This window comes from Coregonus lavaretus, assembly GCF_964263955.1.
Source record: "Coregonus lavaretus genome assembly, chromosome: 16".
Taxonomy (NCBI): domain Eukaryota; kingdom Metazoa; phylum Chordata; class Actinopteri; order Salmoniformes; family Salmonidae; genus Coregonus; species Coregonus lavaretus.
In genome coordinates this window covers 20,658,320-20,686,262 of record NC_140003.1, presented here as the reverse complement: position 1 = coordinate 20,686,262, position 27,943 = coordinate 20,658,320, and the positions used below count along the sequence as shown (strand labels likewise).

General features: G+C 43.9%; 2 protein-coding genes across 6 annotated transcripts; one reads left to right on the top strand and one right to left on the bottom strand.

The window, feature by feature from the left end:
- The first annotated feature begins 34 nt into the window (after window positions 1–34).
- On the top strand, window positions 35–20,913 carry ccnt2a (cyclin T2a). Of its 4 annotated transcripts, XM_084180047.1 has the most exons (12): window positions 35–122; window positions 5,377–5,466; window positions 5,873–6,053; window positions 6,250–6,387; window positions 10,155–10,283; window positions 11,136–11,196; window positions 11,704–11,766; window positions 11,988–12,033; window positions 17,311–17,474; window positions 17,640–17,710; window positions 17,891–19,043; window positions 19,156–20,913. In XM_084180047.1, exons 4-12 carry the CDS (start codon window positions 6,334–6,336, stop codon window positions 19,221–19,223), a joined length of 1,809 nt encoding a protein of 602 aa, XP_084036173.1. In that variant the 5' UTR covers window positions 35–122; window positions 5,377–5,466; window positions 5,873–6,053; window positions 6,250–6,333; the 3' UTR covers window positions 19,224–20,913. The 4 variants fall into 4 exon arrangements, 2 of the variants coding, with proteins under 2 accessions (XP_084036173.1, XP_084036172.1); XM_084180046.1 differs by lacking the exons at window positions 35–122; window positions 5,377–5,466; window positions 5,873–6,053; window positions 6,250–6,387 and adding exons at window positions 7,499–9,029; window positions 9,956–10,037; XR_014614468.1 differs by lacking the exons at window positions 35–122; window positions 5,377–5,466; window positions 5,873–6,053; ... (2 more) ...; window positions 17,891–19,043; window positions 19,156–20,913 and adding exons at window positions 7,499–9,029; window positions 9,956–10,037 and having other exon boundaries at window positions 11,988–12,397; window positions 17,311–17,399.
- Window positions 20,698–27,035, bottom strand: map3k19 (mitogen-activated protein kinase kinase kinase 19). 2 transcript variants are annotated; one of them, XM_084180044.1, is made up of 8 exons: window positions 26,860–27,035; window positions 26,351–26,438; window positions 25,279–25,535; window positions 25,057–25,100; window positions 22,691–24,937; window positions 22,489–22,593; window positions 21,529–22,226; window positions 20,698–21,204 (listed from the first exon to the last, which is right to left on the bottom strand). In XM_084180044.1, the coding sequence occupies exons 2-8, from the start codon at window positions 26,404–26,406 to the stop codon at window positions 21,069–21,071; spliced, it is 3,543 nt and encodes a 1,180-aa protein (XP_084036170.1). In that variant the 5' UTR covers window positions 26,407–26,438; window positions 26,860–27,035; the 3' UTR covers window positions 20,698–21,068. The 2 variants fall into 2 exon arrangements, with proteins under 2 accessions (XP_084036170.1, XP_084036171.1); XM_084180045.1 differs by having other exon boundaries at window positions 26,351–26,412.
- Window positions 27,036–27,943: the final 908 nt, after the last annotated feature.

Sequence of the window (27,943 nt, the reverse complement as noted above, 5' to 3'; positions counted from 1 at the left end):
AAGCGAATCAGCTAATTGGGCAGATTTGTTGGCACTCAAGACCGTTTTGCGTGGCTGCTTGTTATGCTGTGTTTCAAACTTTCAATGAGTCTTCGTCATGGTCTTGGTTAGCAGAGATGACGGTAAGGAGTTTCAGTTAGGCAAAACATTTTGCTATCCACTGTGAGCTATGTCTTTGGTGTATGTATACTAGCTTTATATTGTTGTCTAACATTAACATGGCAATAATCTACCAAGCTAACGTTAGCTAACCTAGCCTGTTAAAGTAACTTTTGTATTTGTATTTATTATGGATCCCCATTAGCTACTACCTTGGCTACTCTTCCTGGGGTCCAGCAAAATTAAGACAGTTATACATTTTTAAAAACATTACAATACATTCACAACAGATTTCACAACATATTAAGTGTGTGCCCTCAGGCCCCTACTCTACTACCACATATCTACAACCAGTGATGTAAAGTACTTAAGTAAAAATACTTTAAACTACTACTTAAGTAGTTTTTGGGGGGTCTCTGTACTTTACTATTTATATTTTTGACAACTTTTACTTTTACTTCACTACATTCCTAAAGAAAATAATGTACTTTTTACGCCATACATTTTACCTGACACCCAAAAGTACTTGTTACATTTTGAATGCTTAGCAGGACAGGAAACACACTTATCAGGACAACACATGGTCATCCCTTCTGCCTCTGATCTGGCCGACAAACTAAACACAAATGCATCTTTTGTAAATGATGTCTGAGTGTTGGAGTGTGCCCCTGGCTATCCATACATTTTAAAAACAAGAAAATGGTGCCACCTGCTTTGCTTAATAGAAGGAATTTGAAATGATTTATACTTTAACTTTTGATACTTAAGTATATTTTAGCAATTACATTTACTTTTGATACTTACGTATATTTAGAACCAAATACTTTTAGACTTTTATTTAAGTAGTATTTTACTGGGTGACTTTTACTTGAGTAACTTTCTATTAAGGTAACTATACTTTTACCCAAGTATGACAATTGGGTACTTTTTCCACCACTGTCTTCAACACAAAATCCATGTGTACGTGTGTGTATAGTGCGTATGTTATCGTGTGTTGTATGCATGTGTCTGTGCCTATGTTTGTGTCGCTTCACAGTCCCATCTGTTCCATAAGGTGTATTTATAAATCTAATATTACTGCTTGCATGAGTTACTTGGTGTAGAATAGAGTTCCATGTAGTCATGGCTCTGTGTAGTACTGTGCACCTCCCATAGTCAGTCCTTGACTTGGGGCCTTGTGGGGTATGCATGGGTGTCCGACAATTCAACAATTATTTTTATTTAATTTAACTAGGCAAGTCATTTTAAGAACAAATTCTTATTTACAATGACAGCCTGGCAAAAGGCCTCCAGCGGGGATGGGGGCTGGGATAAAAAAATAATATATACATATAGGACCAAACATCACAACAAGAGAGACAACACAACATTACATAAAGAGAGACCTAAGACAACAACGTAGCATGGCAGCAACACATGACAACACAGCATGGTAGCAACACGACATGACAACAACATGGTAGCAACACAACATGGCAGCAGCACAACATGGTAGCAGCATAACATGGTACAAACATGATTGAGCACAGACAACCGCACAAAGGGCAAGAAGGGCAAAATGTCAATACCTCTCACAAATACAAGTAGTGATGAAGTCAATCTCTCCTCCACTTTAATGTTAGCACTCTGTTTAGGAGAACAGGACTCTGTAGAGGAGAACATGGTGAGGATTCAGAGGCAGAATCTAGTGAATGCTTTCAGCCTTCCCAGTGAGAGGAAGACCTCACACATAGATGATATCCCTCATGGAGCTCTAGACATCTGGCAGTTTAAAGACTGTCCGACTGAGACTTTTCTCACTGTTCTTTTTAATATCTTTATCTTTTAATGTCCTTTATGTTTGGATGAAATGTTTTCCCATTTGTGGAACAAAACATACACTCACACAACAATGGCCATCTTTTAGAGCAGTTGTATAAAACATTTTTTTATGTGGGAATAAAGTTTGTGACAAACCAGAAAAATAATATGGAAAAAGTCATGAATACTTTAAAATCATGAATATGGATTTCAGCAAGCTAAGAAAGGCACGCAACTACAGAGGATAAACATGGGTACAAGGGAGGCATTTCATGATTTAAATGTTTTGAAGTATTGACCTTGGTCAAATCGATGTAGTCAGACCTAGATTCAACAAAGGCTGGTTTCTGCTCCGCTTTGTTGGTGAAGGTCATCATAAACGTGGAGTTTTAGTCCGCTACAGTAATGGATGCTTCAAACACGGTAACGTTACTGTGAGGTAAGACAATTTTCCTAATCTTTTAGCTCATCTCTATAATATAATAGTTAGTTGGCTATTTTAGCTTGTTATTATGCATTCAAAATGTTCTGATTGGTGTTAGATTGCATTCTATTAATGTTTGACATGTGTTAATATTATGGAGAAGTGGAAGTGGAAATCATCTAGTGTAGTCAGTGACACTCATAGAGAATGATAGAGGCCTCTAGTGGCCAAAATCCTGTTTTAGCATGGGCAGCACCATTGAGAACTTTCACCATTTTGAAGTAGTCAACTGGGTGGGACTTCCTATGGGTTAAGGAAGGATCACATGATTCCACTTGGGTCATCAGGAGGGATCAGTGAATGAATTATACTCGTGAGCAAACATTCCAAAGCTGCAGGTGGCAGTAAATTACCAACCTTGGCTTTATACCTGTTCAAATAACAAACTACAGGTGGCAGTATGCAACCTTTTAGATTGTTTGCCAACTCATAGAAGTAGTAGAAGAAAATTCACTACTTCAAAATGGAGATGGCCTCAATGACACTGCCGCTGGATTGGAAGATGGCAGGCCGGCTGTCCACATGTCGCGGTTGCATGGAAGAGGCTTAGCCACAAAATGAAAAGCAAAAACATTTAATAGCCTGGACACAGGGGATGTAGAAAGGCAAGGGACACAGCTAAGAGACTGAGAGAGTTTTATGGTGTGGAGACTGATTGAGAGGAAGAGTTGAGTTCCGAGGGAGACGGTGGGTCGAGGGTGAGTGGCGTCAAGTTCAAACGGGGTGAGCAGTACTCCAGTAGTTCTGGAGGTGAATTGGATGAAGCGGATGGTTCTGGTTCAGTAGGGGGGACATTTTTGGAGAAAGTGGACCCCTGCCTTTTGGCCGATCCATATGTGGTTTCAAGGTGTTTGAGAAAGGAGTTGGGTGCAGTTGAATCAGTGAAGGTAACCCATAGTGGACTTGTGTTATTTGTTTGTATTTCTTCCGCCCAGAGGGTGCAGGCGCTCTGTCACGCAACTCGGGTCAAGTTCTGTTTCTTGCTTTGCTCTTAGGAACAGGGCACCATTGAAAGGAGTGATTTTTGGGGTAGCGTTAAATGTGGAGTTGGAGCAATTGAAGTTGGATATTCCCGGCGTTTGTGACCCTTGCCGTTTGGTGCGACGCAGACCCGGGGGTGAGCGTGATGAAACAGAAGAATAATTGTGTCTGTTCTTTTTTAGTTTTGATGTTGAGTCTTTACCCGACAAAGTAATGTTATGATATTTCAGTTAACCCGTATGAGCTTTTGTGCCTAACCCATTAGTGTTTCAGGTGCCAAACTTATGGGCACCTGGCAACAGTATGTAGGAGGGAGGTTCCTAGTTGTGAGAATTGTGCAGAAGGGCATGAGACAAAGGAATGTGTAGAATCGGTGAAAGAAGCGGTATGTGTTAATTGTAGGGGTGCTCATGGTGCTGGGGATCAGAAGTGTCCAGTGCGAGAGAGGCAGGTTGAGGTTGCCAGGGTTAGTTGTGCTGAAGATGTAATATGCTGAGGCAGTGAAGAAAGTAGAGGAAGATGGGTCAAGTGGGAGGGATCTTGAGCCAAAACAGCAAAACAGTCCTGTAGCGTAGTATCCGTGTCATCTGACCACTTCCGTATTGAGCGAGTCACTGGTACTTCCTGCTTTAGTTTTTTTCTTGTAAGCCAAATGGAGAGCGAGGGAGAGCTTTGTATGCAGGGATGTAGCTCAGTTGGTAGAGCATGGCGTTTGCAACGCCAGGGTTGTGGGTTCGATTCCCACGGGGGGCCAGTAAAAAATTATGTATGTACTCACTAACTGTAAGTCGCTCTGGATAAGAGCGTCTGCTAAATGACTAAAATGTAAATGTATGCGTCTTTGTGTGTGGAGTAGGTCAAATGGATTTAAGTTTGCCTGCTGTAGCTTAGTTGGTAGAGCATGGCGCTTGCAACGCCAGGGTTGTGGGTTCGATTCCCACGGGGGGCCAGTATGAAAAATGTATGAACTCACTAACTGTAAGTCCACTTCTGGATGAGCATTTTCTTGTTTGCTTATGGCCTTATACAGCTAGTTGAGTCCGGTCTTAGTGCCAGCATCGGTTTGTGGTGGTAAATAGACTGCTACGAAAAATATAGATGACAATTATTGGTAGATAGTGTGGTCTACAGCTTATCATGAGGTACTCTATCTCAGGCGAGCAATACCTCGAGACTTCCTTAATATTAGACAATGTACACCAGCTGTTATTGACAAATAGACACACACCACCACCCCTCGTCTTACCGGACGTAGCTGTTCTGTCCTGCCGATGCATTGAAAACCCAGCCAACTGTATATTATCCGTGTTGTCGTTCAGCCACGACTCTGTGAAACATAAGATATGACAGTTTTTAATGTCCCGTTGGTAGGATAGTCTTGAACGGAGCTCATCCAGTTTATTCTCCAATGATTGCACTTTGGCCAATAGAACAGATGGTAGAGGCGGGTTACCCACTCCCCGACTAATTCTCACAAGGCACCCCGATCTCCGCCCCCTGTACCTCCGTCTTTTCTTCACGCGAATGATGGGGATTTGGGCCTGGTCTCGGAGAAACAGGATATCCTTCGCGTCGGACTCATTAAAGAAATGCAACATATTGGATGACAACCGCCATAAAACCTCATTGAAGAAAAAGAACAAAGGCGCTGCTTGTGCGCTCACATACTCCATAACGATATAGGGATGCTTTTTCTATCATTCTCTATTGTGACACTTCCCTTGTGGCCCCATGTTCCCCACTGCATCCACACCACACATTGAAATAAGAGATATGCCTCAGGGAACATGGATGGCAAAACTGTAGTTTCCTCAAGACTGGATCCCCCTTTTCAATAAAGAGGTCTGATAAGCACAGACCACAGTAAGGATGACCAAGTTTGCTCAGTGTGTTCCACCTACCTACTCAAAGATGTGTGGAGATTGTGGAACAAATCATGTATATTCTAAATGATGTGATTGTCTAAATGATGTGATTGTTTATTCTCTGTTTTTCTTCCATGTGAATACCAGGCTGCTGTGGTGTAGGCCTATGGGTGTCTTTCTATCAACTTCCAGCAACACCAGATATGCGAGCCAAGCTTCTAAAAATCACATCAGGAGGTAAGACAGACATGTTTTCATGTTAACATTGTGCCATTGAGACGTCTGCTAATCAAATATAAGATAATCAATCATAACCAGTATGTTGCCTTCTTTTTAAACACTATTAAAGATCCATTCCACTGGAATTCCTAAAATCACTGCAGTAAGTACAACTCCAGTCAGTCAGTAAACGGTGACAAACAAACAAGGGGAACATCCTAATAGTCTAATTGGCTACGCGTCCTTGTCCTTCTCTTAATCAGGATAGTGTCGACAGCTAAATGCTAAATATGTACATGCAATCTGCACTAATAACTGGACAAGTAAAAGCATCATCTAAGAAAACATTCAGTGTAGATGGAGTCATTCTACTGTACTTATTTATGCTAACAATATCTTGAATATGACTTTGTTTACTTTACAGACGACGCAGCGGATTCAAATAATCAAAGCTTGATGATGAGTTGGATATTTGAATCAGCTGTGTAGTGCTAGGACAAAAAACAAAACATGCATCCACGGGGACCCCAGGACCGAGTTTGGGAAACCCTGCCCGAGTGCATGACCCCATCGCCCTCAAGCCACTTATTGATATGATCGGAAAGGTATGCAGTGATTTGTGTCTCATTTCTAAGTGGCAATGTAGTTACAGTAGATTCACTGATCTAGAAAAATACATTTCTCATTACTAGCTAAGTAGATTAAAAGTCTTGAAAGTTTGAAGTTAGTATGGCAGAGTTTACATGTGTGTGTGTGTATTATTGTACCTATTGGCTCAGTTATTATTATTTTATCCCATAGGATAAGGTGATGTTAGGAACAGACTATTCATTCCCACTGGGTGAGCTGCAGCCCGGATCATAAAAGAGACCATGAAGGAGTTTGATGGTGGGAATAGATAAATTACCGATCGAGGAGACATTCAAAAACAGTCCACAGGTAATCTCAAACTATGCTATGTAGCCTGCTAGCTAAAGTACTGTAGCTCCCTCTCTTGTCTTGTCTTTGTGGCGTGCAAGAGCGCAGCGAATGCTAGCCAGCCCTGTTAACTCGCTCGAGCAAGCATCAAATAAAGAGCTGTCAAATGACTCAAAAGGTGATAGCTGGCTTCTTCAAATCAAATTTGTCTGTTCCCCAGGCAAACTGGCGTGCCTGCTTCATGATATTTGGCCAGCTGTCAATGGTAGTAGCTATTTTTGCATTATCGGCCTTTGCACCACCTGATAAAAGTAACGCAAGCTAAGGAATGGTTTTCTATTGAGACAATGGCACACATCACACCCTTTTATTGTTGATGATATTGAACACATAAATGAGTCGGTCAAGTGTAGTCCCCTGTAGCTCAGTTGGTAAAGCATGGCACTTGCAACGCCAGGGTTGTGGGTTCGTTTCCCACGGGGGGCCAGTATGAAAATGTATGCACTCTGGATAAGAGCGTCTGCTAAATGACTAAAATGTAATGTAAATGTAAATGTCTAAAGGTAACCCACACGTGCTTGCTTTCCCTTGCAAACATTGTCTGTAGTAAAATAATAAGGAGGTCCTGGTTTAGGAATGTTCAGTTGTTTGCTTTTCCTTTTCAGGACAAACTGCTTGCATGGAATACACTGGACTTTTTAGGGCTTAAAAGAGAACAATTTGAATGACTTAAAGCATGAAGATCTTGTCAAAACAAAAGGGACAACAACGTTTGAATTTCAAATTACTCTTAGTATTGGTACACGTGTTAGATACAACCTATTGCGTGACTCAAACGTACCTATTTAATTATGAAGATACTTTTAATCTATTTAGCTAATTTCTCATTTTTGTTTACACTGTTGAAAGTCATCTGTGGTCAACACTATTTTTGCTGTTTATCGACTAATTAAAATGTAATGTTCATTTCAAAGAGAGCATTATTTACTCAATGGAAATATAAACTAGAGTAGGTTCAGAAATGGTGTGTGCTTGCTTCAGTTTATAGGCTAGTTGTTGTAGATAGTTCTATAGTTATAAAGCCTTTATAACTTAACAATTTATTTATATTATTTATAACAAAAAGTACTGGTTAATTCCTTTCTGTTCCTTTTTTAACCTGTGAAATCAACAGTTTTTTACATTTAGCTCATTAAATTACTTAAACAATCAGGTGTGGATAGAGCAGGCAAGCTAGTTGTTTACATTTACATTTACATTTTAGTCATTTAGCAGACGCTCTTATCCAGAGCGACTTACAGTTAGTGCTTACATTATTTTATCGAACCCACAACCCTGGCGTTGCAAACGCCATGCTCTACCAACTGAGCTACATCCCCTGCCGGCCAAATCCCTCCCCAGCCCTGGACGACGCTGGGCCAATTGTGCGCGCCGCCCCATGGGTCGTTTACATGCGTGATGGACAGACAAAGTATAGCCTATGGCTCAAGATGCAACTGACATTTTGCGGGTGGGGTGAGAGCTAGAGAGGGTTGAGGAGGAGGCTTGACGCACTGGGCATCTTGTTATGACATGCATTATCTAGCTAATTAAAAACCTCTTTCATCTGAATCAAGCTTGTAAAGTCAGTACAGTAGCCTGTGATTCGAAGGGGGGAGGGGCAGGTAGCATAAACACGCACAGGCAAAGATTTTCAGCTTTCAGGCAGACACTGGAATACGTTTCTGAGGGACAGAGTGAGGGCTTTGCATAGGCGTTTTGTTGTGGGACTAGAAAAAAATGCCTGGAACATAAAATAACGTTATTAATTGGTTCCCATGCATTTAAAATAACGGGTCTGTTCCGGAACAGTATGGATCACTTTTGTTCCAGGTTCTGTTTCTGTTCCTTGACAAATGTTATTTTTAGGTTCTGGAAAATTAGGTTAAGGTTAGGAAAAGGGTTAGCTCAAATGCTCTCTAAACCTGCTGGCTGTACGTCTAGTCACAACCATGAACTGCCATTGCTGGGCCTCCATCAGCAGAGATGGAAGAGGAAGCGAGACATATACATTCAATGAATTAAGCAGACCAGACCCAGTTGCTAATGCATTGGTGCCTATGGGAGAGCCACCCCTTAAGCAGACCGGGACTGTTAACAATTTTTGTTTTTAAATCTTCATTTATCCACTATCTTTGTCCATCAGGACACGTAGGTAGAGGGATCATTGGGCGTTGCTACCCCATATTGCCAAGATTCGCCTCTTCCTCTCTGATATTGCTTTTAGCAGGCTGTAACCGAATTAAGCCTACTAATACACATGTATGCACTGAGCTACACATTAAAACAGAATCGCTGCATTCTGTGAAGTTTACACTCCAGGACGAATGGTGGCGATAATGCACTACTAGTTGGTTTGGCCGTGTCAAAAAAAGCTATCGAAGAAAACAAACGATTGTGGTTTCCGGTACATGCCGCGCATGCGTCCATTCGGTCCTTGGTGTCCTGTGCGAATGCTGGAGAGCTATGGCGGCGTGCCGGGGATCCTCTTCGAAATGGTTTTTCAACCGGGAGCAGCTCGAAACCACGCCGTCCCGCCGTTCGGGAGTTGATCCGGACAGGGAGCTATCTTACCGACAGCAGGCGGCTAACCTCATTCAAGATATGGGCCAGAGACTCAACGTGTATCCTTTATAAACACGCTTGCAGTCATCAGACATGTCGAAGAAAGGAGGATAACGTTAGACATAGCGCTCTTTGTAGGCCCGTTTCCCCGGGTGGTGGGGCACGCGCTAGAGGCAGGATATGCTAATTATTTTGTCATAGTAGAAGATTTCAAATGTGCCAGTGTGGTGTGTCAGTGTTGTGTAGCAATGATACAACCAAGTTTAACTAGCAAACATCACCCACCAACATTCAACATGAAGAAGGGCATTTCTCTGGCGCTAGTTAGCGAGCTAGCCATGTTAGTAGCTAACGCACTACTTGTCAGTTACATAACTGAAATGTTAGCTAGCTAATGTAGATGTGTTTTGTTTTATGATGAATCATAGTTCCTTCGCTTAGCCAAGTGATAGCTCCCCAGCACGCCAACCCTAGCCAGCTAGCATTGAACTGTCCTGTCAAGACAGCTAGTTCGTTGTGACTAAGTTGCTTAGCTAGCTATCTCTAGTTAGCGCGAGCAAGTTCCATCATGTAAAGCAGAACGTGCATTGTTGTATTTGTCATTTTCATTTGCACGGTTGCCATGTTTGTATTTTTTGCTTACTGGATAAAATGTAAGATTGTATCTAGCTACTGTACCTTAACTAGGTAACTAGTACCTAGCCGGCATTGACAACCCAACGTGGATCAAATGATTAGGAGTTGCTACGTTTGTCACCCGTGTGTCGTGTCAATCTCATTCACTTGATTTAATCAAGTAGCTAATGGCTTAAACATGGTAATTGTGATCGTTTTTCTCACTGATTTATCTTTTGACCAAAAAATATCCGTTTTGGGCTGACTGTAAACACAGCTAATGTGATCTGTGGACTAAAATACGTTTTAGCTAATTGATGAAACAGCTTACATTGAAATATACATGAATTCCTTAACCCATTTTCTCCAGCTCACAACTTACAATAAATACAGCAATTGTTTATATGCATAGATTTTATATGTTCCACTCTTTCACCAAATTCCACAGAAATGTAAGTATTTACTTTTATTCATTATATATAGTCAGCCTGACTGACTGTTTCCTTTATACAGACAATTTGCAACATGTTTACATGTTAATATATTAAAATCAATTTATTTTGTTACAGATAATTTCTCCAACCACCTTATTCCTAGCTGCGAAAGTTGAAGAGCAACCTCGGAAACTTGAGCATGTTATTAAAGTTGCACATGCTTGTCTAAACCCTCAAGAGACCCCGCTTGATACAAAGAGTAATGTAAGTCTGAGTAGTATGGGTATTGTAGGTTTTGTTATTTTCCTTTCCCACCTCCCTGCTTGTCCCATTTTGTCAATGGCTTGGACACTTGCTTTTGTGTAATTGTATTGAGGTTTGAGTGTAAAGGTTTATGCAAAGTGTTAGTATACACTGAGTATACAAAACATTAAGAACATCTGCTTGTTCCATGACAGACTGACCAGGTGAATCTAGGTGAAAGGTATGGTCCCTTACTGATGTCACTTGTTAAGCCTTGAGACAATTGAGACATGGATTGTGTATGTGTGCCATTCAGAGGGTGAATGGGCAAGACAAGATTTAAGTGCCTTTGAACAGCGTATCATATTAGGTACCAGGCACACTGGTTGTGTCAAGAACTACAACACTCCTGAGTTTTTCACGCTCAACAGTTTCCTGTGTGTATCAAGAATGGTCCACCACCCAAAGGACATCCAGCCAACATGGGAGTCAACATGGGCCCACATCCCTGTGGAACGCTTTCGACGCCTTGTAGAGTCCATGCCCGACGAATTGAGGCTGTTCTGAGCTCGGGGGGTGCACAACTCAATATTAGGAAGGTGTTTCTAATGTTTGGTATACTCAGTGTATGTTCTCCATTGTCACCAGAGGGTGTGTCGAGATTGACAATATTCAGGCTTTGTCAGACTTATGTCTCAGTCCAGTCTCAGCAAGATCTTAGTGCTGATATTATTCCTAGTAGCAAGACTCTGAATTGAAACCACTGACACAGAGAAAAAAAACATACTGTTACAGTTTGGAAATGGGCTTTGAAATAGGGGTATGGATAGACACATTACAAATGTCATGTAATGATTGTCTATTGAACTTCAGGCATACCTCCAGCAAGCTCAAGAGCTGGTGATACTTGAAACCATAGTGCTGCAGACTTTAGGTAAGTAAAGTCTGAGTGAGCGTATAGTGAGAGCATGATCTAGTCTACAAAGTATGTTTGAATATTCTGTTGGCTCATTGCTGCCAGGCTGTGGTGGATTGCCATTTTTCCGACTGTTTAAATGAGGTATGTTATGGTAACATGTTGCTCATTCTTCACTGCCATGATTCTATTGCACCCGCACAGGTCAAAATGTTCTTCTGTTATGATGAATCTCAGATCTTGGCAAACAGCAGTCCCATCCATGTTCCAATCTGTGGTCTCTATGACTATGAAATACTCTAATTATGTGGCCACCATCTGTGGCCATTTTGGTTATACAACACCAATATACTCACCCTTATTTGGATGGAAAGAAATTAGAACTCCCTTTCATAGTCCACATGTAATCCTGACTGTGCTCTTGTGATAAAGAATAGAGGGGAAGAACCATAGAACATTGCTTTAATGCAAACAATGACTGACTGTGTTACTGTTGAAACTCACCTGTCATATATTTTGTTCCAGGATTTGAAATAACTATTGAACATCCACACACTGATGTGGTGAAATGTTCCCAGCTAGTGAGAGGTAGAGGCTTCTTTCTTTGCTCTTTCATGTCCTCTATTCCACTCAACCTCTAATGTGGGTGGGAGGGAGGATAATGCTGACATAATGATTATGCAACAAATCATTGTTGACCTTAGAGTTCACAAAACATTATGTGAAATTTGTGAACTGCTAATGATAACCCTTATAATCAGAGCTCACTGGTCGGCCAAAACGTAACCCTCTTTTTCTTTCACTTGCAGCAAGCAAGGATCTGGCACAGACTTCCTATTTCATGGCTACCAACAGGTTGTTATCCTGACCCTCCTTTGTTGCACTGTGACTACTGCACACTATAGCTTCCTTTAATGCAGGGTACCCTTTCAGTGTCCAACGGCCCTCAATGCGCCGGTGGCTACTGGGACGCCTGCCCCCTCCTTGCCCCCCCGGGTTGGGGGCGTTTGGCGGTACCGGCCCCGGTTGCGGTGCGGTGTATTGTACAAGGGACCAGAGTTGGCACAGTGGGGTTGAATGCACAATGTGAAGTGTAGTGGTGCGCTAGAACCTCACGTTTGCTCGGTTACAAAAGTGCATATGTCTAAAAAGACACTTTGGTAGCCTGAATAGCAGCTAAAGATTACACAGATGTAAACATAACGTAGAAGTCATCCCGGTAAGTACCGCTAACCTCTTTTGTTTTTATTTATTTGTATTTTTCAAATTTCGCCAAATAGTTTTATTTAAGTATTTTCTTAAGTTTAACATTTTATCACATTAACATTTAATGTTCATGGAATTATATCATATGCAGTGCATTCAGAAAGTATTCAGACCCCTTGACTTTTTCCACATTTTGTTACGTTACAGCCTTATTCTAAAATGGATGAAATTGGTTTTTCCCTCATCAATCTACACACAATACCCCATAATGATGAAGACAAAACAGGTTTTTAGACATTTTTGCAAATGTACAGTGAGGGAAAAAAGTATTTGATCCCCTGCTGATTTTGTACGTATGCCCACTGACAAAGAAATGATCAGTCTATAATTTTAATTGTAGGTTTATTTGAACAGTTAGAGACAGAATAACAACAAAAAAATCCAGAAAAACGCATGTTAAAAATGTTATAAATTGATTTTCATTTTAATGAAGGAAATAAGTATTTGACCCCCTCTCAATCAGAAAGATTTCTGGCTCCCAGGTGTCTTTTATACAGGTAACGAGCTGAGATTAGGAGCACACTCTTAAAGAGAGTGCTCCTAATCTCAGCTTGTTACCTGTATAAAAGACACCTGTCCACAGAAGCAATCAATCAATCAGATTCCAAACTCTCCACCATGGCCAAGACCAAAGAGCTCTCCAAGGATGTCAGGGACAAGATTGTAGACCTACACAAGGCTGGAATGGGCTACAAGACCATCGCCAAGCAGCTTGGTGAGAAGGTGACAACAGTTGGTGCGATTATTTGCAAATGGAAGAAACACATTGTCAATCTCCCTCAGCCTGGGGCTCCATGCAAGATCTCATCTCGCGGAGTTGCAATGATCATGAGAACGGTGAGGAATCAGCCCAGAACTACATAGTCACCAATAAATAGTCACCAAGAAAACAATTGGTAACACACTACGCCGTGAAGGACTGAAATCCTGCAGCACCCGCAAGGTCCCCCTGCTCAAGAAAGCACATATACAGGGCCGTCTGAAGTTTGCCAATGAACATCTGAATGATTCAGAGGAGAACTGGGTGAAAGTGTTGTGGTCAGATGAGACCAAAATCGAGCTCTTTGGCATCAATAATAACTCAACTCGCCGTGTTTGGAGGAGGAGGAATGCTGCCTATGACCCCAAGAACACCATCCCCAACATCAAACATGGGTGTGGAAACATTATGCTTTGGGAGTATTTTTCTGCTAAGGGGACAGGACAACTTCACCGCATCAAAGGGACGATGGATGGGGCCATGTACCGTCAAATCTTGGGTGAGAACCTCCTTCCCTCAGCCAGGGCATTGAAAATGGGTCGTGGATGGGTATTCCAGCATGACAATAACCCAAAACACACGGCCAAGGCAACAAAGGAGTGACTCAAGAAGAAGCACATTTAGGTCCTGGAGTGGCCTAGCCAGTCTCCAGACCTTAATCCCATAGAAAATCTGTGGAGGGAGCTGAAGGTTTGAGTTGCCAAACATCAGCATCGAAACCTTAATGACTTGGAGAAGATCTGCAAAGAGGAGTGGGACAAAATCCCTCCTGACATGTGTGCAAACCTGGTGGCCAACTACAAGAAACGTCTGACCTCTGTGATTGCCAACAAGGGTTTTGCCACCAAGTACTAAGTAATGTTTTGCAGAGGGGTCATACTTATTTCCCTCATTAAAATGCAAATCAATTTATAACATTTTTAACATACGTTTTTCTTGATTTTTTTGTTATTCTGTCTCTCACTGTTCAAATAAACCTACCATTAAAATTATAGACTGATAATGTCTTTGTCAGTGGTCAAACGTACAAAATCAGCAGGGGATCAAATACTTTTTTCCCTCACTGTATTAAAAATAAAAAATGGAAATATCACATTTACATAAGTATTCAGACCCTTTACTCAGGACTTTTTTGAAGCACCTTTGGCAGCGATTACAGCCTCGTCTTCTTGAGTATGACGCTACAAGCTTGGCACACCTGTATTTGGGGAGTTTCTCCCATTCTTTTCTGCAGATCCTCTCAAGCGCTGTCAGGTTGGATGGGGAGCATCGCTGCTCATCTATTTTCAGGTCTCTCCAGAGATGTTCGATCGAGTTCAAGTCTGGGCTATGGCTGGTCCACTCAAGGACATTCAGAGACTTGTCACGAAGCCTCTCCTGTGTTGTCTTGGTTGCGTGCTTAGGGTCGTTGTCCTGTTGGAAGGTGAACCTTTGCCCCAGTCTGAAGTCCTGAGCGCTCTGGAGCAGGTTTTCATCAAGGATCTCTCTGTACTTTGCGCCGTTCATTTTTCCCTCGATCCTGACTAGTCTCCCAGTCCCTGCCGCTGAAAAACATCCCCCCATCATACTGCAACTACCATGCTTCGCCCTAGGGATGGTGCCAGGTTTCCTCCAGATGTGACGTTTGACATTCAGGCCAATGAGTTCAATCTTGGTTTCATCAGACCAGAGAATGTTGTTTCTCATGGTCTGAGAGTCTTTAGGTGCCTTTTGGCAAACTCCAAGTGGGCTGCCATGTGCCTTTTTACTGAGGAGTGGCTTCTGTCTGGCCACTACCATAAAGGCCTGATTGGTGGAGTGCTGCAGAGATGGTTGTCCTTCTGGAAGGTTCTCCCATCTCCACAGAGGAACTCTAGAGCTCTGTCAGAGTGACCATCAGGTTCTTGGTCACCTCCCTGACCAAGGCCCTTCTCCTCCGATTGCTCAGTTTGGCCAGGCGGCCAGCTCTAGGAATAGTCTTGTTGGTTCCAAACTTCTTCCATTTAAGAATGGAGGAGGCCACTCTGTTCTTGGGGACCTTCAATGCTGCAGACATTTTTGGGGAACCCTTCCCCAGATCTGTGCCTCGACACAATCCTGTCTAGGAGCTCTACGGACAATTCCTTTGACCTCATGGCTTGGTTTTTGCTCTGACATGCACTGTCAACTGTAGGACCTTTATATAGACAGGTGTGTGTCTTTCGAAATCATGTCCAATTTATCGAATTTACCACAGGTGGACTCCAATAAAGTTTTATAGAAACATCTCAAGGATGATCAATGGAAACAGGAAGCACCTGAGCTCAATTTCGAGTCTCATAGCAAAGGGTCTGAATACTTATGTAAATGTAACTAAAAACCTGTTTTCGCTTTGTCACTATGTGGTATTGTGTCGATTTGATGAGGTAAAAAAAATTATTTAATCAATTTTAGAATAAGGCTGTAACGTAACAAAATGTGTGAAAGGTCTGAATACTTTCTGAATGCACTGTATTTGTATATAGAACAGAAATGGAAGTGCTAATTTACATTTCTGATGTTAACCCATTAAGGACCTACTCAAATGGCAAGTTTTTTTTATTTAGATTTGAAGAGAAGAATTCATGTTTCAATACACCATTTCATTGTATTGTAAAATATTGATTTGGTGCCACATCTGCCTATTATCATACGTATTATTCTTGCTTTCTGGCTTTTCACGTACAAACAACCTTTCACAGTTCATGTTCTGCAAATTCTCGAGGAACTAGGTCCTTAAAGGGTTACTTTTAACATGACGTGTTGGGTTGATTTAAATATAGCCTTTTTGTTTCCAACTGTCAAATGCCCTCAAAACAAACTACAGTGTCTGGACGCAGATCTTGATAGTTGCTTTTCTGTTAGGCCTAGTCATAATTAAGGTGCCGTAATCCAGCAATCGTATGGAATTGTGTGTATTTAATTTGTTTATAGAAACAAATATCAAAGCGCCAAAGACATTGTCTTCCAAAAGCGGCCTGTTCGGCTGCATTTGACCCGTTAGAACTGGAGAGGCTTATAGATAACACTGAACAAGGAGAATAAGAGGTTGACGCTGTGCCGGAGACATCGCTGTAATTAGAGGATGAATGGCTTCTTAATGCCTGAACTGAACCCAATGACCAGCCACAGCAAGTAGGATCATAGAAATATAATTCACCATGGTTACTGACCATAACCTGTAGACAAAAAAATATAATTGACTTGAATGGGAATGCCTGTTTTAGTATTTCTAGGGTTTGGAGTCTATTAAGGTTAGTCACCATGGTAAATTCAGGAACTTCTGATCTATGTTTTTTTTCAGGATTGTGTGCGCACTAGTCTCAGGCAGCGCAGTCATACAGGAGATGGATAACATTTTCTCCATAATATGCGTTATGTCCAGCGTCCAGGCATTGTACTTGTTGTGACACAAGGTTACCATCCAGCTTTTACCATGGTCTTTCAAATGGTAGGCTATCTAGCTCTCTGGCCTTTAAAATGTTGTAAGGTTCAGTATTGTAGCTCGATCTAGTTCCCCATTACTCTGGTTCTTTAGAACTCAAACAAACTTGGACTAGAGTTGACTAGAAGAAGGCATTTCTGTGCATGTCTCGCCATAACCAGTTAGTCATGAGTGAAGAATTCAGAGTCTGAATGAGCGTCTGTTTGAATTTACTTTGCCAGCAGATTTCCACATTACCATAAAATGTTGACCACGTGTGTTATTTATTGGTGGTTGATGTTTTAATAAACGGTGAAATTCGGTCATTTTCCCCACAAAAAAACGTGCTAGTCATCTTTTTTATTTGAATTGAAGTTATTGCTATATCTGTCGCTCCTTGTGGTAAACACTAGGATGGTAGCCACAATGTGAAACTGACTCATGATCTATTCTGCATCTCAGTCATTGTTATTTTGATAAGTGTGCAACTGTGTCAATCTGGGTGTAACATTTCTGTTGCAATGATTCTTATTCTTCTCTGTTGTCCTCAATACTGTGTATACTATGTTTTACCTCAGCCCTAAGCACCTGTAACTAACGTTGTCGTCGTTCCCCCCCCTCCCCCTTTGTTTTCTCTTCCCTCTGGTCCATGTGACCCGTTGTGCTCCGGCCTCTCCTCACACAGCCTCCACCTCACCACCTTCTGCCTGCAACACAAGCCCACAGTAATCGCCTGCGTCTGCATCCACCTGGCCTGTAAATGGTCCAACTGGGAGATCCCGGTTTCCACTGACGGGAAACACTGGTGGGAGTACGTGGACAACTCTGTCACACTGGAGCTGCTCGATGGTGAGGCTTTGATTTTGGTTCATGCTCATAGTTTGAAAAGAAGGCACAGTTAAAATGTGGTTTAGTTTAGAATAATAGTTTGTTTTCGTCAATGAGAAATGTTTGCAATATGTCATTGCAATTAATTAGGTGTTAAAACCAAGTATGATCTTTCCTTGCCTTCAGAACTGACGCATGAGTTCCTTCAGATTCTGGAGAAGACACCGAGCAGGTTGAAGAGGATACGAAATTGGAGGGTAAGCTTCAGTTTTTCACCAGTTAATCATCATTAAGACCTCTTAATCATGTTAAACACTGTAGAGCGTCCTGTGTCTGCTGATTTGAATTCAGTGTAGTTTTATTGCTGTACAGTTTTATATAATGCCCTTCACAAAATCCCTCCTCACGCCATCATTCTCTCTTCTCCCCCTTGCCAGGCCACGCAAGCTGCCAAGAAGACCAAGGGAGATGGCTCTCAGGCAAATGACCCCTACCCAGGACCCTCCCTTGTCCACGAACATACCCTGGGAGATGCCATCCCTGGGGTCTCCAACTCAGCCTTTTCCAAAGCCGCCTCCTCGTTCCCTGTCCCTCTGCCGGGGCACGCCAGTGGACCCCTCTCCCTGGACTCTATCGCGTCCATGCAGGGCAGCTCCTACACCTTCACGGCCCCCAGCGACTGGCCCCAGGATACGGGGGGTCGCTTGGAGGGAGGAAGCTATTCCCTCAAAACAGATGCACTTGGCCTCCAACAGGGTGCTCCACTGAACCCACACAGACCAGATAAGACAGAGTTCAACCCTACTAAACATGAACACAAGGTCGGGGTAGGAGGGGGTGGGGGGAAGCAACAGCAGCCAGTTTTCCCTCCACCTCCCCCACCGGCTCAGAAAATGTCCCTGGACAAGTATAGAGAGAAGCACGCTGCTGAGCTGGTGGTGCAGCATAAACGCAGGGCAGAGCAGCAGAGTGTGGAGCCTGAGGGCAGGGACTCATATATACCCTCCTCTGTCCAATCAGACCACAGGAAACACATGCAGCCCCATCCTAACCCTGGGGGCAGCAGCAGCACCACTGCCTCCCCTCTTAAAATGAAGCTGGCCATGCCAGGCCAGGACAAGGTCCCCTCTGACAAACGGGACAAGGGGGGCTCACTCAAACTCCGCCTTCCAGTTCCTTCTCAGGGGGGTGTGGCCAGCAAAGAGGAGCTGAAGATGAAAATCAAGGTGTCCTCTGAGCGCCACAGCTCTTCTGACGAGGGCGGGGCCAAGAGCAAACATTCCAGCCCGCTAGTGAGCAAGGAGAAGCACCGGGAACACTCTACCCACCGCCACCACCACAAGCAGCACGGCCACTCTCACCTCCATGCAGCACAGCACAGTGGGAACGGCCGGGGGGGCCCCGAGGGGCCAGCAGGGGCCGGGCCAGCCCTCCTCCGGAGCCCCCTAGGGCTGGGGGGTGTTGAGGGGGTGGCGGGCACGGCCCTCGGTTCTGGTTCCAGCTCCTCCCGCAAGAGGGGGCACCCACACGTCGCCAGCCACAACCACCACTCCTCCTCCAAAACGAGCAAAAGCTCCAAGGGCGGCGCAGGTAGTTCCTCCTCCTCTCATTGTTCCTCTGTTCAGCTGCAGTCACAGTGTGTGTCGTCTCAGTCACAGCTCTGGTTTTAACCTTCCCTTCCCCCTCCTCCCCCTGTCACCAGGTGGGCTACGGACATCTCAGCACCCTAGTGAAACTGGACAAGAAGCCAGTGGAGAGCCGCAGTCTTGAGGGCGCCGGCCGGGCGTTTGCTGCCAACGGGCAGACTACACACACTTTTACATGCTCGATTCCCTCTTAAGTGCCCAAGGAATTAACTCATGAACCCTTTATAGCAAAGCATAGGAAGGTAAAGCAAAAAATATAAAGGAAAGTGTAGGACATCTCAAGTGTTGAGGCAAAAAGAGAGAAATGAATGCTTCCTGATCATCTGATCTCTTGGCAGCGCTGGTATAGTCCTGCCCTTTCAGTGTGTAATTGCTGCTTTGTCCTCCATATTCTCAGGATGGGTCTTGGAATGCGGACGTGTGTGAGTGTTAGGGGGGGTCACCTGAGTTTAAATCTCCATATTGGGAGAAAAAAATAAGTATTATAAATACTGAAAAGGCATGAAAGGTGCAATTTCTAATAGTTTATTTTAAATAATAATTTAAACTCCATTTCCACAACTGTTATCCATTCTGGTGAGAAAACAAGTCGAGCAGGCCACTGTTGTGGCAGGAGGGGGCTTAGCTCAGACAGAAGTAGAGGAGGTAGGCCAAACATGGCTGCCAATGGAAGCTGGATTTTTAGTTTATTTCTCTTGAATTAGTTTCTCATTTTTTATACTGAATACTGTATGTAGGATCTGCATGCAATCATCAAAGGGATAACACAGAATGCTGACCGCTGTTTACAGAAAGTGGAGATAAATGTACATGCATTTTTGGATGTTTAAAAAGCTATACCATAAATACTCAGGTTTGGAGCTGCTTGTAAGTATAACAAGATGTATATTGGGGAAAAATACTATTGTAACTTGATGTAGCAGTCCTATCATCAGTGATTCTGACTGCCACGTTCCTGTGTTGTGCTTAGAGCCTGTACTACACATGGCTGCCAGGAGATGGCACTTGACCTTCGACCTTTCCAACTCAGCCAATCCAGACCCTACAAACAGTACCAACCACCTGGCATGTTGTCAGAGGCCATGCAATTTGTACACTTTTTTTTCTTTTGACCTCCAAGATGAACTTAAGCTGGATGCCAAAGGCTGTGCCTCACAAAAAACTAAAGATATACATGAGAATAGGGCAATAATAATAGTGCTATAAAGTTTACATGCCTAACCTTTGCTGTGAAGTGCATTTACACAAAATTGTTACTTGGCTTGACGCTGTAGCCCATAGATACAAAGCTGTACGTCAGTACTGGTAAATAATGTATTCTTTATGACTGGTGAAAGAAAACAGCAGAAAAGTAGCCTGGGTGCCAGTCTTTCTGCTCTCTTGCCAACTCCTTATGTAATTGACATGGCTTGACAATGGAGTAGGCAAGAGCACAAACAGATCTGGGACCAGGCTAGCAGAAAAGGTTGTAGGGCTTAACGTTCCATCAGTGTTGTTGATACATTACGGTGGCTCGTATGCTGTTTGCTCTCTTAACGGGTCAGTTTCCTACTATATATGGAATATATCGTTCTCAATTCTGGACACAAACTAGTAACTGTTCTTTGACTGGTTAGTCCTTTATTTCAGTGTGCAGACAGAGTTCGTATTGAGGCCAAGATGGTATGTTTCCCCAGTACTGATAGTGATTATGCTCTTGGGCACACATTACAGTGGTTTGTTCTCAACAAGAAGGCAAATGCAAGTCTTGACATCCATTTTTGTTTTTTTGTTCTACAAATAAATCTTAAGGTTACCACTACCTTAAAACATGACCTATGTTGTATGATTGGTATTTACTGTGTGCTAAATGAAAAGTATGGAAACCAAATGTTTGACAAAAGTGCTTTGTATCCTCTGCAAAATCAAAGGTGCCCCAAATATTCAAGGAATTATTTGTGTAATAGCCGAGGAAAGAAGTGCAAAAGTTTCAAGCAATACATTTGACATTTATATTAATTCTTGATAGGTGTTCCTGATTGGCACTTCTTGAGCTATTTCCTAACAGCTTGGGAATGAAAGGGTGGTCCAATAGTTGTTCTGCAGATGGGCGCTGTTTCTGGTCACTGCAAAGAGGACAGAATAATGTTATTCAACTTGGATGCCCTTTATTATCATGATTTACTGACTGTTGATGAGTTGTCACATTTATCTTTGTTTGACTTAGTGATCGTTAATCTAATTAAGTTACTGAAATGTTAATCAACACTTGGGTTTGTTTTACTTTAGTCTTTGTAGCTTTCTATACAAACCCACAGTGTAGATCCCAATCTACTTATTCGGAGACCACATTCAAGGTAAGGAAACATCAGTCATTTGGTTGAACTATCCCTTTAAAATTATTATATGTAACATTTTGCTTGTAAGTACAGAATTGTAGATCAACTCACTTGGTCAGACAGACTTGAACAAAATCCCTGGCGTCCTCTGAGAACCCGTCAGGCAGTGAGGGCATCAGGCCTCTCCTCGCCCCGATGTAGAACAGCGCCGCCATCTTGTCCATGTGTGACAGCGGCGGCTTCCCTGTGGCCATTTCAAACACTGTGCACCCCACGCTCCAGATGTCCGACTTCCTGCCGTGACCCGTCTCGTTGATGACCTCCGGCGCCATCCAGTAGGGCGTGCCGTGCACCGATTTCAGGAGGTCACTACGACTGTGTGTGTGAGTGAGGCAACTCAAACGCCGGGCGCAGCCGAAGTCTATCAGCTTGACTACTCCTGTAGGCATCAACATCACGTTGTTCCCCTTCAGGTCCCTGTGGATGACCCTGTTGAGGTGCAGGTAGGACACCCCCTCCAGGATCTGATGGGTGTACAGGGCCAGGACGCGCTCCGGAAGGGGGCCAAAGCGGTGGAGCACGCTGGCGATGGATCCTCCGGGGACATACTCCATGAAGATGCTGACCATGTGGTCCCGCAGAGAGGTGCCCAGGAATCCCACAATGTTGCTGTGATGGAGGTTCTTTAGGAGGTCTACTTCCTCCTGTAGGCGGTTGTACTCCTTGTCTGCGGTGTCGAGGTCTGAGGCGTCCAGGGCCACCTGTTTTACGGCTATCAACTGGCCTTGGCTGGTCAGTCCACAGAACACCTAAAAACAGCAAAAATATTAAGCTTTATGATTTAAAGCCAAAACATACTTTAAATTCCTATTATAGACAGGCACAGGTACTAATTTGAAACCCAAGAGATTAGCTAAACTGTTTCAGTTGAATGTCTGAGATGAAGGTAGCCTTGTTTTGATATGGGATTATACAGCTATAGCAAGGTTTGTGTGTTTGCATGATTGGTTCTCCTTACTGTGATGTAACTTTTCATTTTTTCCAAGGCAACAGAGAAGCTGACATACTCACAGTTCCATAAGCTCCTCTGCCCAGCACTTCTCCTTTCCTCCAGGTGATGGCATCATCCACTACCAATCTAGACCCACTGAGCACTTCTCCAGGTGATGTAATATCCTAGTGGACAAACGCACAGGGTAAGAAGTTACACATTTGTGATTTATATATATGATTAGCTGTAATTGGTGTAGGTAATTCTTTAGTGCTAGCTTACCCCCAGTAACTTCTCACATCTCGGCTCAGAATCGTTTCTGAATTCCCTCTGGTCTGAGTCACAGTTGTTTTCTGGACATGGAGATACACCATCTCTCTCATCCAGTGATATCAGCTCTTCTGCCAGACAACGGAGCAGGTCATCGGTCAGTGGTCCCTCCCCCACATCATCCAGAAACTTCTGGAACACAGGGGACAAGGTCCTGCTGTCACAGCTACCTGAGGTCCAGGTGTTGATCTTAGGCTGCACTGGGCAATAGGATGGAGTGGATGAATGGTCTAGGTGATTTGCCTTGCTATTGTTATTGTCATTTTCTGATATGTTGTTCCCAATGGGTCCCCTATTGTTCTGCACATGGAGGCGATCATCGTCTGGGTCAGAATGAGATGTGAGTTTAGTCTTTGTCTGACTGGGAGAGGTTTTGTCTCTCGGCCAGTGGTGAGATATTAGTGGGTTTGACGCATGGCTGGACATTGACAGCACTTCATCTATCACTGACAGTGACAACGTATGGGCCCCCTCCTGAACCTCTGGTGTGTTGGGAGAGACTGTCTCTTCTCCATCTTTACTGAGGAGCAGCTCATTCTTCGTCTGGATGTGCCAGTCGAGCCCAGAAATTACCACCACGTCGTCTTTGTCATCCGTGATGGCGATAGGCGTTAGATGCGACTTTCCCCTGGAAATAGGCCTAATAGCCCTATTCTTCCTCTGCTTGCCCTTGTCCACTGGGCTTCGCCTCAGTCTACTGCTCTCCAGTGGTTTAGGGCATTTGTGTTTGGTCCTGTGGGTTTGGGTCTTCCTAGATGGGGCAGACTGGACCTGCCTGGTCCTCTCACATGAACTGGAAACTCTAATGTTGTCAAACACCGGGCCTGCAAACATCTCATAGATGACTGGTCCTTCCTCATCCCCGGTGTTGATTTCCTGGAACATATCACTGTAGGTGATGTAGTCCACGGCTGACTTGGCCCTCAGGGTCCCCAGTTGTGACCCAGTCTTGGGTTGTCTGGCACTTTTCGGCTCCCTCTGCTGAATAGGTTTCTGACAAGGGGCTTTTATTTTAGTAAGTGCCTTTTTGTCATTGTTCAACCTTTTGCAGCTTGGACGTAAGGGCTCTGTAACCCTCGTTCTGACAGAGGTTGAGTCTGTGCTTTTCTGACCAGTCTTGGTAGAGATTATCCTTGATTTCACTGTGGCCTCCCCACTGATGATGAGATCAGGAGGTTTTCTGACTTTGCCTTTGACTTGTGAAGGAATGGGTGAAGTCCTCAGGTTGCTTTTGGACTTGCTGTTCCCCCGAATGTGATCTTTGTGTGCCAAGACGTTGAAAGACTGATTGGTTTTGGTTTGGACACTAGTGCTGCCTCTTCTCTCTTTGTTCTTGACAGGCTTGATAGGTTTGATCTTTTTCTCTGTAGGAGGGTTTAATTCAGGTAATGTGATATTCACAGTAGAAGGAAGACATTGATACTTTGTGTCATCCACAACACCAGTCTTTGCATTATTGTCATCAACTTGAATCTCTTTCTTTCCACTTCTTTTAGATACAAAGGGGTATGTGGTAGTTGGCTCAGTTCTTGTGGTCTCTTTTGAGAGACCCCCTGAGCACATCACCTTTGTCCGTTCCACTGACACAACCTTATCCTCACAATCCCCCTCAAAGCATGAAGTGCTCTTAACATCTTTGAAATGTGTCAAATCGGGGTTAAGTTGGTGCCTCATTTCAATTATTGCTTTGTACCCTCTCCCTTCAGGGTCAGATTTGATAGATACTCCTTCCTTGATATCCCTAGTACAGGCCCCCTGATGTCTTGTCGACTCCCTATTCCAATGGGCTGCATTATCCTCACTGTAATCTCCAACATTAAACTTTCCAGATGAGTCTAGATCCAAGTGCAACCTTCCCTCAAAAGTCTCTCCAGCATGTTGTTTTGCTGTAGTCTCTCTTAAGTCTCTCTTATTCTCATCCTCCTCTTCCTCCAGGTCGATGGAGGATTGGCTACTGGAGCTGCTCTCCTCGCTTCCCCCCCTGGTGCCTAGGGACCCTCTGGGGCTCACCCTGGTCCTGGCCAGCCTCTCCCTCCTCAGCCTGGAGGTCATGGAGGTCAGGGGCACCAGGCTGATGGGCTTTAGGGGAGAAGGGTGCTTCAGGCCGGGCAGTACTCCTCCGTCTCTATGCCTCCCCTCCAGAGGCGCTAACAGCTTGGGGGTCCTAATGGGGCCTGGAAGCAGGGCAGGGAAGGAGCCCTGGACAGAGATGATTGGAAATGTGAATAAATATCAAATTACAGTTGGTTTTTCAAACTAAGGAAGCTGTATGAAAATGTGATGTACAAATAAAACATTATTCATTCGAGTTGACCTACCTTTCGACCATTACTTGTTTTCTCAGTTTCACCACACCCAAGCCCTGCAAGACAAGAACATGCCAAGCTTTACAAACATAAGATAATTTCCTCAACAAAGAGTACTTCTCGAAACCCATTCATGAGTATGACCTTTACCTAAACAAATTAATCAACAACATGGCAACCTTATATTGTCCTCTAAGCCTGTAGCAGACATTATATGATTATTATATTACTAACTGTTCTGGATGTGGGCTCGGGCCTGGACCAGAGAGCTCGAGTCCAGGAGAGGCTCCAATAGACCGGGGGCAGATTGGCTCAGCTGGGCTGGGTGAGGGGACACCAGGCTGGGGGCCACAGCCTCACATCTGCCCCTGAGCCTGGGGGGAACAGGCAGGCAGGAGGAGCTTCCCGTGGTCGTCAATAGCCCCAGTGTAGGATCCAGTTTGTGTAAGTGTCTGGCTCTGAACCACAGACTGGGTAGAGATGAACCTCGACTGAAGAGAGAACAAATTAGATTTGAGAATAAATCCTTAGTATGAGTTCATATACCTCACAGGCAATCTTGAACAATCTTGGTAAAATAATTTGGTTCCTTCAAATCATCTAAGATTCACAAAATTTACAAGGCTTGATATTATATATTTGATCTTGAACCTGGAGCTGAGACGTAGGGTAATCTGATATCATTTCCTAATAATGAACACTGTCCCTCCTCTTCAATTGCACTTTCTCCGTTCTGTGTGGACACAGGACAGAGGGCACAGCAGAGGGACGCTGGCCAGGGAAGCTGATGCTGTAAAGTGAGAGAACTTTTCAAAGGGGTTTATTCTCCCAGGATCCCTTTGGACCTCTTTCAGCAGTAAGAGCCCTACAGACAATGATCTGTTTCAGAGAGCAAAATAGACTCTCCTTCTGTTCCTCCCTCTCTCCCTCTGTTTCTCTCTGTCTCCCTCTGTTCTCTGTTCGGGGAGATTGGCATGCCCTTGACATGATGACTGCTGGCCTGACCGTGTAACTGGACACTTCTTATTCTGTATTTATGTAAAAGTGAGAGGGAGGTGTGGAAGGGGGATTGGGGGGTGAAGTACACACAAGGAGGGACTAGTGTATGGTGGATTTGTTTGTTCATGTGTGCGAGAGTGCTTGTTGATTGCAAGGATGTGTGCATAAGTTTTTGTGTGTGTCTGTGTGAACAGGTGTTGGTGTTTGGGTGGGTTCCTGACTGTCAATTAGCTCTGTGGTTACGGTATTGCTATATTAATTAATAGCCGTTCTAATTAACATGGAGCGTGTGTGTGTGCGTGCCCACCTGCTACCCTTCCCCAGATCTTGGTAGGCTTGCCTCATGTCCCTCAGGGTATCCATGGCGCTCTGGAAGGAGAGGGAGAGCCCCTTATCTACAGGACACATCCAACACAGCCTGAGGTCAGTTGGGGTTGATGTACCTTTCACACACGGCAGGGACATTACTGCTACTGTGTGTCAACAGCAAAAGTCGCAGGCCAACAGTGAATGGTTCCTCTGTCACATGTCGGATAGCATTCAGTATCACAACAGTCCAGTGACAAATCAGACGCTCCACCATGATACTGTTTATGATAAACTCAGTAGAATTTCACCAAGATCAAAATTAACCAATAATACAACTTATAAACACTGTATAATGCCAAACATTTTACACTATTTACTCTTGTTGTTTTTACACACAACTGTTCCTGCACACAGCCTATGTGCAGAAAACTACAAATGACATTTAGCATTTACAGTACTTTCCAAACAGAGTGGTCGGAGAACAACATAAGAAACAATAGACGTTACCTGTTTCAGAGCCAGTTAGTACAGTCTACCATCATCTCAGCCTACTCAGATTATATGACAGAATGAGATTGAGAGGGGCTGTACACCTCTCTCTCTCTCTCTCTCTCTCTCTCTCTCTCTCGCTCACTCTCGTTTTCGCTCTCTGAGCTACTCTGTTCTGTTGTGTGTGTCTGTAGTGTGTCTGACAGGAGTCAGGAAGGTTTCCAGCTGGAAGTCTGTATTGTGTCTCCCTGAGGGGAGTGATTTAGCACACTGAGCCAATCAGCTTGGGCCATGGCAGGGCTGGCCTTTGTGGCTGTCTCTTTGTGGGATAGGCCCAGTGTGTGAGGAGAGGGGAAGGGTGTGTTTGGGAGGAGGGGGGGGGGGTCTTCTGTAGAGCCTACAGGGCACACAGACCAGAGGCACAAGGAGTCACTGTCAGTGCACAATAGGGAAATACATCCTACCTTGGCTGATGGCTTTATGATGGTCGGATAAAGGAACACACTCTGGAGACTCCAGAACATCCTACAAGGGAAAAACATGGGCAAATAAGAATGATCATAGTAGCCTAAATTCCTGTGGCATTTGACATGAATCCACAAAAACATCTATGATATCATTGACCTAAGTGTAGGTAGGAGGACGATGGTGATAGTGGTTGTTGTTTACACCTGACATTTGTCTCAGAGCCTATAACAAATTAGATTGTTAAACATCTGATTAACAACTCCACCCCATTTAATTTCCCTGGGGGTGGCCTAAAATATTGAAATGGTGTCCTTCTCTATAGCTTCACATTAGCTCCCAGTCTGCTGTGTTTGTGTGCTCCTGGGGTAGCCTCTGTCAACCATCTGCTCTTCCTCTATTCAATAAGTGGGCCGGGTCATTAGACATCAGACAGTAGCCAGCTGCGCTCCCTGCCTCAGTCTCACCTGTGAAGTCCACTTCAAAGCAAAGTCAGGATGTAGCTAAGAGTCAGCCAGTCAGAACACAGACTCCCCACCAGCCAATTACACTGATCTAACTCAGGCCTCTGGTGAATTGGGCCCCATTGCTTTAGCGGAAGAGCTACCATGGATTAAGCCTTTTGATTGATTAGGGA

Excerpts from the sequence above, each read along its gene's own strand:
- ccnt2a (XM_084180046.1), top strand. The coding sequence starts at position 8,872 with ATGGCGGCGTGCCGGGGATCCTCTTCGAAATGGTTTTTCAACCGGGAG. Across the intron at positions 11,197-11,703 it reads CATAGTGCTGCAGACTTTAG|GATTTGAAATAACTATTGAA; the intron begins GTAAGTAAAGTC and ends ATTTTGTTCCAG. Across the intron at positions 11,767-11,987 it reads ATGTTCCCAGCTAGTGAGAG|CAAGCAAGGATCTGGCACAG; the intron begins GTAGAGGCTTCT and ends TTTCACTTGCAG.
- map3k19 (XM_084180044.1), bottom strand. The coding sequence starts at position 26,406 with ATGGATACCCTGAGGGACATGAGGCAAGCCTACCAAGATCTGGGGAAG. Across the intron at positions 22,594-22,690 it reads GATGTGAGAAGTTACTGGGG|GATATTACATCACCTGGAGA; the intron begins GTAAGCTAGCAC and ends TTTGTCCACTAG. Across the intron at positions 21,205-21,528 it reads GTTCAAGTCTGTCTGACCAA|TGACCAGAAACAGCGCCCAT; the intron begins GTGAGTTGATCT and ends TCCTCTTTGCAG.